General features: G+C 37.2%; 2 protein-coding genes across 2 annotated transcripts; both read right to left on the bottom strand.

The window, feature by feature from the left end:
* Nucleotides 1–284: 284 nt before the first annotated feature.
* On the bottom strand, nt 285–3426 carry LOC121967340. Its single transcript, XM_042517497.1, has 2 exons — nt 2641–3426; nt 285–829 (listed from the first exon to the last, which is right to left on the bottom strand). Exons 1-2 carry the CDS (start codon nt 3401–3403, stop codon nt 501–503), a joined length of 1092 nt encoding a protein of 363 aa, XP_042373431.1. The 5' UTR covers nt 3404–3426; the 3' UTR covers nt 285–500.
* A 728-nt stretch (nt 3427–4154) lies between these two features.
* LOC121967339 lies at nt 4155–9406 on the bottom strand. Its single transcript, XM_042517495.1, has 4 exons — nt 9144–9406; nt 8644–9074; nt 6719–6829; nt 4155–4608 (listed from the first exon to the last, which is right to left on the bottom strand). Exons 1-4 carry the CDS (start codon nt 9343–9345, stop codon nt 4444–4446), a joined length of 909 nt encoding a protein of 302 aa, XP_042373429.1. The 5' UTR covers nt 9346–9406; the 3' UTR covers nt 4155–4443.
* Nucleotides 9407–11957: the final 2551 nt, after the last annotated feature.

Here is an 11957-nt window from a genome sequence, read left to right as displayed (position 1 = left end):
TACTATTAAAATAGAGTAAATAAGGAAATTGAATGTAGCCATCGTAATTCCTCGGTCTCTATGAAGATTTGATTATTATTATTCAATTATATAAATCGATCCTATAATAACAAATTCGATTATTATGAAGATTTGATTTACATTAAAATACTAATAATTTAAATTGCAATCTAAGGTCTCAGATTGGTGACTTAAGTCCAACAACGAGTGCAATTAAGTGACTCAAGTTTAACAACAAGCACATCATTGAGTTTGGAACCTTTAAGCATATAGAAAATGATAAGTAGAAGAATGGTAAACATATTGAACCTTTAAACAGTAAGTTCATATTTGAAAAGATTATAACCTGATATTGCCTGTCATCATAGGACAATATAAATACACAAGCTAACACCAGTTGACCGGTACCCACTAGTAATATTTGTTTGTCTAAAGGGGACGATCTTCCAAGTGAATCGCTATAGACAATATGTAGTAGTTCTATTGAACAAGGTACGATGTCATTTTAGAGGGAGCTTTCGAGATTCGGAGTACCAGCGCATGTAGCATGATTCAAGGTTAGGCCAGTCAGAATCAGCACAGATAAAGTGATGAAGCCATTGAGATAAAACATCTTCTTGCTCCTCCCAAGTAAGTTTCTCGATCATTTCCTCCAATATGCTGACCATATCTGCCTTCTCTCGAATGCTTAGTATGGAACTGTCAACTCCGCAGCATGCATGGCAAAGTAACGGCAGCCAAGTCTTCAACATCGGCAATCGAGAGGTTGTGGTATCTTTCCCATCATCTCGCTCCAATTCCTTGGAGTTGGTGTGCTTGAACAAAAATACTTTGAACACAAGGATAAAAAGATAATCAGTAGTGTGTCACCGAATCAGTGGTTCATAACTTAGCTTTGAACGTAACAATGGAGAGGAAAAATATGTTGCGGAATGTTAGAAAGAAAAGATTGATACAAGAAGATTGTTTTAATCTGAAAAAAAAAAGAAATTTTTACCTAGTATCTTGTTTCTTCTTTTTTTTGACACAAGCATTGGTTCTGTAATAGGGTTGATTTTTAAGAAAGCATTTCTCACATTGGTTCAACATTAAGATTATAATTGTTGTAACTGTAATCAAACAGACTGATCTTATCAACGTTTTCAGACAAAGTACCCTGACCCAAAACCAACGAAAATAAAATTAGGATTAAATGATAAAAATTTAAAAAGTGAATGACTCATTCAGTTGTGTACTCAAAAAATGAGGGGAAAAGCATCTTCAAAGCAGTTTGCAATCTGCTTAAATGTTTGCAATTTCATGCTGTTTCTGGAATAAATTAATTCAATGAATACTGAGATCTGAGATCCAGCAATCAATTTAAACAGTACTTATTCAGTTTGAGAAAACAAAATCTGACTCACCTTGGCAAGTTAGAGTTTGATTACTCATAGGATTATCCACACTACTGTCATAATTAAGATATCAACTCAAATGAGATGAGCGTTGGAGAAAATTTACAGCGGTAAGAAAGATTTCAATATGTGGTGTATTAATATTTCATTAGTGTCAAGAAATCTATTTAGGAATATTTCCCAAAGAGGGTGACCCAATAGTTATATGGGTTAAAAGAAAGGTGTCAAAGCTAATAAGGGATACTACCATCATCAAGCTATAGCTTTGATAGTCTCAAGCATTTAGTATCAGCTACATGGATGTTATTCCTGGATTGAACTCGATGAAAGACTCAATCACTATAACACCAAAATCTCTTAAATTACTGTCTATCTACTATGCCACCAGTATATCTATTAATGATTGTCGATGAATTTATGAGTCACATTCAAATTTATATGTATACTTTTGAGATTACTAAATTAAGAGGCGTTTTAACTTGAGCAAAAGTCAATTCCTAGCAGACAGGGAGGGACTAATACACTAACTAGAAGCAAAAAAAAAAATACAGTGTAGTTTCAGTAATTAAGAAAAGAATAACCAATATAGTCAAGAGAAATGTGAAAGAGAAATCATAATAAACAAAGGAACGTAAGGAATGAATTTCATATCGATTAAACAAGATGGTAAGGAATGAATTTCATATCGATTAAACAAGATGGTTGAAGTGAAGACGAGCTCCTTGTTAGCTCATTGCAGCAATCTAATATTTATCAAATGTAATGATGTGTTTTCTTTAATATATTTAGATCTGAAATATTCACAACATCAAGTATCTTGCTTCATGGCAAGCGACTTGGGAGCATTTATCTCTCAGGGAAATAAATATCTTTCATTGTCAATCCTTATATTTTATCTCTCATCTTTGGTTCAGCCTTCATATGGTGTCCAACAGTGAAGTAGCATTTCTAATTGTCATTTGTCAGTCCCTATCCCTCAGCCTTCACATGAGGGGCATAGAAATATTGTTCATCACAGAATTATTTGACAAAATTAAATTTTCTGTTACTCTGATGTGATCGGACGCAAGAAAATAAATTGAATGAAATTAAAAAAAATAATCAAAAGATAATTGTTATCAACCATATGCCCCAGAATTTGCTTCTCTCCGCTAAGAAGAGAAAGGCTCCAAAGCTTCTTCCAATCATCAATCATAAGCCAGAGAGAATATGAATAAAGGGGATTAAGAGGGTGAAGGATAGTTACCGCAAACCCGAACGAGCCCGACTTGAAGCCGCGGCTCGGCGGAGATGGCGAGCGCTCCGAGCCGTGACGCCGAGCCCCACGATGCCACCGCCTCTGAGGCGACGCCGCTCTCTGCCATCTTCTGCCCAAGCCACAGTGTCTCCGCCGCTAGCTTCTCCGCAGACGCGCCGAACCTCCCATCTCCCGCCGGCGCGGCCCACCTCCTCACTCTCGACCTCAGCGCTCCCAGCGCTTCCATGATCTTTCCTCCATCCACCGATGCCGGAGACGCCTCCGCCTCGACGGCGGCCTCGAGGAGGGCGATCGACCTAGAGAACGCGGCGGCCAGGGAGGAGCGGTTGAGCTCCTGGAGCTCGTCCGAGCCACCGACGAGATTCCCGTCGAGGATGCGTTCCGCGATGGAGCGGACGAGGTCGTATTTACGGGACGCGACGGGAACGAGCGACACGGCGGAGAGGACGCGCGAGAGGGCGCGGCCGGCGCTCGTGGAATCGGATGTGGAAGGGAGCGGGAGCGGCGGAGCGGAGGTGCGAGGTAGAGGAGGGGAGGGAGGTACAAAGGAAGCAAGGCGAGAGAGGAGAAGGGAGAGGATCGAGAAAAGGATGTGGAGGGAGCAGAAGAGAAAGCGGCGGAGGATCCGACCGCCGTCGCCGGAGGAGAAGAGAAATAAGCGCGGACCATCGGAGAGAAAACGGAGAAAGAGGGAGCTGAGGGCGTCGACGCAGACGCCGGCGGCGCCGACAAACTTCGTGTTCTCGTCCATTGGAAATGAAACTTGAGGAGGTAGGAAAGGCATCGGGAACACTGACCTGGTTTTATAGGGATTCTAAATTACGAGGATGCCACGGTGGACTGACCAAAAAAAGTATCTAGGGTAACCTAACAATAGTTAAGAAACACGTTACAAATTAAAAAAAAAAATCAATAGAAAAACAATTTAATCAAAAGTATATCAACTTCTAATAAGAAATTATTTTTTTAGTTGGTTGTATCGATATAGATTTGATTATTTCTGAAACGATTGAACAAGTTTCATGAAACTTTTTTACCAGCCGGAAAAACTAACCTACTTGGGGGCTAGAAATTCGGATGGTTAATTGGAGAGTTTAATTTCAATTTTTTTCCCATCATGATTATGATAAATAATAATTGAATTGAATTCAAATTATTCAAAATCATGAGCATAAGCATATTACATATATTAGATCGGAATCAAATAGGAAAAAAAACTCCTATCATTCTTTAACCATTTAACACCACTTAACAATTGATTATAAATTGACTATATAATTTATCTCTTTTTAGATAATCAATTTGACTATATAATTTATCTCTTTTTAGATAACCTAAGAACGTACTATCTGGATGAGCACCTATATTTAAAAAATACGATGCAATATTTAACAAAATTAGAATATGATGAAAATAATAATAAGAAGAAATTATATATGTAAGAACACAAAAAATAATAATAATAAAAGAACTTGTTGGTAGAAATTGTGCCACTTTGTTGGTAGAAATTTTGCCACTTCGATTTTCAGAACTCGATCATTTTTGCTAGCAACAAAAAGCAAAACATTACAAACTAGGAAGAGAACACGGATTCCAAATAAAATAAGAATAATCCTGTTCAAACTCTATACATTGAAAGGTTTCAATTCCTCCCTCTGACTTGAACAACTTTTCGAGTCATTTGGGCTCCAATACTGCAACACTTATTCACCTATATGCCAATGGTAAGTGCTCATCTGATACTTCTTCCAAATCTTTACAACTCGGTAAAAATGAGCTGTTTCGAATGTTTCATCCAAGATGTCTTTCTGACTGGGTTTCCAGTTCCAGTTCTTTCTTCACTGAAATGGGATTATTAGTTGCAGAACTACCTTCTGAAGAGCTCTCCTTGGTATCCAAAAATCTTCCTAGCTTGCCAAGTGCAAGGATCAATTCCAGCTGCTTCTGTTGTTGCTCCTGTAATAAAGGTGTTGAAGATGGGGGGAGGGGGGAAAATAGCATTAAAACAAGCTAGAAGCTTGATCAGTAACTTTGATAGTTTCAATCATGGAAAACACAAAATACTTGAGAAGGTTTCCATGATCATTCTTTTCTAAGTTGATGTGCTCTAGTTAGATTTACTAAATAGAATGGATAATAAGTTATGAACCAATTGACATACATTAGTTCCTCATGAAGTTCTCTACTGCTGCCCTCTAACTGCCCCAGAACTATTGATTCATGCAAATACTTTGTTTTACCCTCATCATTAGTACATGAGTTGAACATGCAAAAAAATGTGAATAAAACAAGAAAGAAACTTATTGGCAACTTTGATAATTCAAACATAAAGGGTATTTTTAAAATCATTATAGGGCAAAGAAAATAGATGAAAAGGCCTTAATGATTCTATTCAGTAAACTAAGAATCAGCTAAGTGTCGGGCATGGAAAAAAATGTGTTACTAAAACAAGAGAAACTTATTGTCAACTTCAATATTTTCGTAATCATTATTGAACACAGTATTTGAGAAGGTTTTAATGACAAATTTTTTCTAAGTTCACGTGCTGTTAAAGAGAATGGATAATTTGATAAGTTAAGAAGACAAATCAACATTAGTGTTCTTCCCGAAGTTCTCTACTAGCGCTTGCTACCTACCAAAAACCGTTCATTAATTCAAATACTTTTTTTCAGCATTGCTTTGATAGCTGAATATGGAAAACATGTGTCAATAAACCAAGCTAGAACTTTTTCAGTAACTTCAATAATTTCAAGAAGGGGTCTGATTGCAATGACACCAGGACACAAAGTACTTAAGAAGGTATTTATGATAATTCTGTTCAAGTTAATGAACAATAGTTTGCTTTACTAAAGAGAATGGGTAACTTGATAACAACCAATCCACCATATCGTTCATCATGGAGTTTGCTATTGGGTCTCTACCTGCTGCAAAACCATCAATTCATTCAAATACTAGTATTAGGCTATTAGCATTGCTTCAATTGGGTTTCTTAGACGGAGCAACTTAAAATAGATTTACTTTCCCTTCTGTCTTATATAGTGATAGGTTGGTTAAGGAATACTAATAGCACTTGCAAAGTTGATGAAGCTCTACATGTATGGATCATGCTCCTGCCCATTTCCATCTAGAAGGATCATCATCATTGAGGGACAACCACAGTGCACAAAACCCAGAAAATTGTTTATGCCTAGGAAACATCAATTCTTAATTTCTCCAATCCATTAGGAAGAAGATAATGCAGAAAATACCAACCCCCCAGACTTCACCAAACACTCAACAACATAATAAGCTCTATGTCCCAAATATTTGGATCAGTTTCATGCACTCGTTTTTTAGGTTTTCTTTTATAACTTCATTTGCTTCTTAAACTTATAACTCTAATTGATTTGGTCCTATTTGAACATATATATACCATTCAATAACATAAACAGGTCATATGTCCCAAGTGTTGGATCAGTTTCGTGCTCTCTTTTTGAGCCATGTATACTAAGCTTGTTTAAATTTTTTAGAAAATTCCTTTTTGTAACTTCATTTGCCTCTTAAATTTGTAAGTTCAATTAATTTGGTTCTCTTTGACCATATCGATACCATTCATCTAATGCAAGCTCCTAGTAAATTCACATATCCATCTCAACATTTTCATTTCTAGCATTTTTTAAGATAAAGATTCTATTTTCTCAGTAGTTGCACCATTCTTTTATAAATGTTTCTAGGCATATGACCATAAACTCTGCTCTCGACTTTAGCTATCAAGATTTTTCCTATGAATAACTCTTTATAATATCTCTTATGCATAATAATAGATTTACAATAAAAAAATTCTTGTTCATCTTATTTAATTCTTTCTTTACTGTTTCCTTTTAAAATTTCTCAACTTGCCTTTCCTATATTCATCTTAGTACCACTAGAACTTCATCAAATTTTAAATGATTGAAATATTAATTCAGAAAAAAAAACTCAATGGAAACTACCAGACCAAGACATTGCAGTTAATTAGTACTTGTACAAATCTGTAATTCAGAATTTCAGATTATAAAGACACTATTCTTGTAATACAAAGCCTCACCTGCATTCCCAACAAAATCTTTTGGATTTCTCTAAGCTCTTTCTCAAGAATTTCCTCTTGTATAGCTAATGCTCGAGTAGCTTCGGAATTCTTCTGTGCTAAGGCTGCCGTCTGCAGCATCAAATTATGCCTTTGGAGTTAACCAACCCATATACTTATTACGCAAAAGAAAAGCATGAAGACAGAAAATAGAAAGTTTTAAGTTGTCAGGAAAAGTAATAAAATAATATAGATGGCTAGTTTTGTAGAAATGTCTCCTTTTCCTTTTTTCTGTTTAGTAAAAAGGGCACAAGGTACAAAGAACATTTTTCATTTTAAGTTTCAAGGTTCAGTATATCATAAGAGAAGGTTATATTTCTATCTACACTTCTTTTGGTCTTGTCTAATGTAGCTTTCCCAGATCATATCAGAAAAAGATTCTCTTGCCAACAGTTTGACAAATTCCTGATCACTCAGCAAGGCAAATAACTTTTGTCTACTATTTTCCTGAATCAATTGCTATGTAATATAAAGTAAGATTAAGCGTCAGTTACTTATAGCAAGCTACACAAAAATGCATTGAACATAAGAATCAGCAAATCTGTTTGCTCCTAGGCACCAACATTAGCTGCACATGCTCATAAAGATATTGAACATAAGAATGCTACTAATGTGAAAATAACAATGTCTTAGGTTTCAAAGTCCTTTATATTACATATTAATACTATGATAAAGGGTCCAATGGGCATTACTAGAATGGCTTGCTTTCTCAGATTATTGCAAACTCTAGCCTCAGCTAGATGGGTTTACTAATTTTGGTAAATAAACACATTTATAATAGATCAAGGCATAGATTACGCAAGTCATTAAGGATACAATTATCGTTCCCTTTCTTAATAGTCCAATAATTAATTAGCCACTCACTTTAACATGGTAGTAGAGAAAATGCCAACAATATATCTCATCAATGCATGTATTCGGTGGGCAGTAAACCAAAGTATACCAACCCATATATGAAGGGTGAGTGTTAAAGATGCAACTACAAAGATTGGCTCCTTTCTTAATGGTTTGAGTTCTGGGGATAATCAGTTAGTGAATCAACTTTCACAAGTTATAACATCTTTCAATACATCCAACTTTTCTTGTACAACATCTATTAGAAAACAGACTTGGCATACTAATGGTACCCAACACCAGACCCTTTTGAAACGCTACCACAAAGAAATCCTGGTCTTGCTTTTTAAGCAGAATACTGCATGTGTAACAAATCTTCCTTGACAAGGTATTCCCAGATCATGCTTAGTTTTCATATACTTATGCTTCTAGTAGCTTTGTTCTATAGTCCGTGCCAATATGGAGCCTAGTCAATACTGTACTTGTGTTTTGGATAAGTTTCACAGGACATGGTATGGTTATAGGGCATCCACTTCATCTGGCACTTACAGTTGGAGTGGAGTAGCTGTGGTATTAACTAGAGCGTTGGCGAGGCATATGTTGACCAGACATTGTGTCTGCATTATAGTGCAGGTATTAACAGTCCTAGATTTCTGCAATAGATGTTAAAATCCCGTGGTCTAGCTTTGACTGAATTTAACAACTATCTTTTATGTTGCTAAACAATACCCACTGCAGAGTTAACTCCTAACCTTTCTGTATAATAGTTCCGGTAAGTAAGGTAGGGCATCTGATGCATCCATTGTAAGATTTTGTAAGTAGCAACTGTTTGATGCCTATAGCTGCCTAAGGTGTACCGAAAAAAGACTAAAGTTTAGACGAGGTACGTGCAATGCCACAGCATTCAGTTGTGTAGTGATAGAATCCAAGTTTGCTGTGGGCATGTGATTGCAACCAGCTCTAGTGGATAAAAACCCGGCTGAATGCTATGACAAAAAGGAATCTGCAAAGCATACGATTTATAAGAAAAAAAAATATAAGATTGGTATTACCTCACGAATGGGTTCTTTTAAGGCCTTCTTAGTGAGTCTAAACCTAGTATCAAGCTTCTCAAGATGCTTAGATAAAACCCTAAGGATGGTGGCCGAGCTCCGGATATCCTCTTCCACCTTCTCGAGCCTCCCAACAAAACCAACCACCACTCCATCTTTGTTCGCCCTGCAAATCCTCCGCCACTGCCTGCAACGAATCATACTCCCAACCACCACCGCTCCAACAAGCAGCGAGTATTGCAAGACAAAAAAATTACTTCCAAATGACATATGGAAACCCTTTAATGCTCCGGTAAATGCGCTACTCGCGAGGACCCAGATCGAACACATGACGGCTGGCGCCACGCAGAGCACTTCGGCAACTAAAAGAAGCTCATCCAAACCCAGGCAGCCCCGAAAATCCCTGCTCGGATTCCCAGCGATAGCATCACCTAAAAAAATCGAATTTTTAAACTTTCCCCAAATGCTGGAGCTGATTCCAGGGATTGACCTCGCATTACCTGGGAAAGCGGCGCCGATTCTCCAGCGATACGCGTCGGCCGAAGCATGTGTTGGTGTCGCCTGCTGCAGAGGAAGTAGGTGCCGATCCCGCGGAAAGACAAGTGAGAAGGAAACAGGAGTCGCGAATCGGGCGCGGCAGGGGCAAGCGGGAAGCGGGGAGAGGCGATCGAGGCGGGTGAGGGCGGTGGTTGCGATAGACATCTGCTCCACGGGGAGGCAACCGGGATTCAGGGGGGACGCGTGAGATGGAAGGTACGGGCTGGGAGAGAGGTGGAGCTATTGAAGAAGGACACGCAGTGGGAATTGACGACGACGGACGGCACGAGAACGGAGATGAGGCGCTGGTGGTGGTTCGAAAAGATTAATAAGAATATTTCACCTGGCTGGCTTGCTCCTAAACTTCTTATTTTACCCGTCAAAGTTTCATAAATGGCAAGTTTGCCTCTGTAGGGCATCAAACAAGATTTTTTTTTTAAAAAAAGAGACAATTTTAATATATAAGTAGGATGATAAATTGACTTATTCACTAAGATTTTTTTTTAAATATTGATAGGGATATTATTGCGTGGGGTAAGAAGGACTAAGAGGAGGAGGGAGGGGCATTTAGGGTTTTTAGGAGAACATTGTTCACCGGCATTAAAGAAAAAAGAGGGGGGTTTTGGGCGCTGCCAGAGGGATAATGTCGCCATCTCTCTTGTCGCCTGCCGACTGCCAGTTGCCTTTGACACGGTCAATCTTCGTGGTTAGCCTCCTTCTCCCTTACCGAGATCATCTCTTTTCTTCCTCTCGCGCACACTGCCTCTCCTCTCACAAGCGGTTTCCTTGATAGGAACCCAGGAAAAAAAACAAAAAGGAGATAAGGTGATCATTTCGAGAGAATCAACCTCCAATAATCAAATGAAATTAATTAATTAAAAGAAAAATTATTTATCTTTCACAATTACATAACGTCTTTTTAAATAGAGATCTAGACTATCTTTTCAAAAGAAAAGATCTAAAATAAAAATATATTTTCATGAGAAAATATTTTACCTAAAACTAATCTTAGAAAAGGAAAACGTCTAAAACTTATTTTAGAAAAGGAAAAAAAAGTTAAAGAATTTATTTAAATAAATCTATTGAAGGATCCTATCATTCCATCGCCCTTCAAAACAACCTTGTCCTCAAGGTTGTTTAGCAACAAACTCTAGAAATTTTCTTGAATGGTATCATATAATTCTCATGTTGCATCATTAATAGATGAATTGTCTCATTGAATTAATAGCTCAACCATGGCTTGATTGTTCTTCTTCACAAGTCTCATTTCTAAAGTAGCATAAGGTTGAAACTTAACTTCACCATCTGAATTCACTTCAGGAAGATGTTGTTGAGGAGTAAATTTGTCGCTTAATTTCTTCTTTAAACAAGACACATGAAATATAGGATGTATTATAGAATTTTGTGGAAGCTCCAAGCGATGAGCAACATGTGCAATACGTTCTATCACTTTATAAGGGCCATAAAATTTTTGTGACAACTTCATAGAGGTTAAAGGACGAATTGAAACTTATTTGTATGGTTGAAATCTTAGAAAAACTCAATCACTTATTGCAAATTCTCTTTCCGAATGATGCATGTCGGCCAGTTGCTTCATTCTTGCTTGTGCATTGCATAAGTTGTTTTTTCAAAAGTTGCAATATTTGGCCCTTTGTGCATAGGTTTTGGTCGTCATAATGCACATTTGTTGATCCATGTGTGTATGAGTTAACTGAGGGTGGTATACATCCATAAACAACCTCAAATAGGGTAATCTTAGTAGCTGAGTTGTAGGTCGTATTATACTACCATTCTGTCCATGGAAGCCAACCAGCCCACTCCTTGGGTTTATCACCAGTTAAGCAACATAAATAATTCTCTAAATATCGATTAACCATCTATGTTTGTCAATCAGACTGTGGGTGGTAGGATGTGCTAAAATTAAGTTTAGAGCCTTGCAATTGAAATAATTGTCTCCAAAATTTACTTGTGAATACTGGATCCCTATCAGTGACAATAGATCTTGGTAGACCATGTAGTTTGATTATATGGTCAACAAATACTTGAACAACACGAGCAGCTATATAAGGATGCGATAATGAACAAAAATGGGCATATTTTGTGAGACAATCAACGACTACCATGATAGTGATTTGTCCTTATGAAATGGGTAACCCATCTACGAAATCCATGGAAATGTCGGTCCATATTTGTTCAGGTATGGGAAGGGGTTGAAGAAGACTTGGTCTTGCTACATTTTCTCCTTTATTTCTTTGACATACATCACATTCAGTAACAAATTTTTTGGTATCTTTCTTCATTCCCTTCTAATAGAAAGCTCTTGAAATCCATTTATACGTGCATAGGAAGCCAGAATACCCTGCAATTGGTGAACAATGAAATTCCTTCAATATTACTTATTTTTCAATTGTGTTTGTTGGAAGGAAGATTCTATTTTTATATCATAAAATTTCTCCATCTCAAGAATAGTAGAGTTCTGATGATGAATTCTGTAATATGTTTTGGATGAGAGTCTATGTCGTTGAACCAAGGTGATAGAAACCCGGGAGCCTATCACGTGGAAAAATCAAAGGAGAAAAAAAAAAGAAAAGATGGATAGGATGATCACTTCGAGGGGATCGACCTCTAATAATCAAATTAAATCGATTAACTAAAAAGGAAATTACTTGTCTTCCAAAATTACATAACGTCTCTTTAAATAGAGATCTAAACTATATATATATATATATATATATAAAACTTTAGTCCGCTTTCCGTCTTAGCAAAAAAAGACTTAG

This window comes from Zingiber officinale, chromosome 3B (genome assembly GCF_018446385.1).
Source record: "Zingiber officinale cultivar Zhangliang chromosome 3B, Zo_v1.1, whole genome shotgun sequence".
Lineage (NCBI taxonomy): Eukaryota > Viridiplantae > Streptophyta > Magnoliopsida > Zingiberales > Zingiberaceae > Zingiber > Zingiber officinale.
Note: the sequence above shows the minus strand (reverse complement) of the source record. Positions and strands in the feature narration are given on the sequence as shown.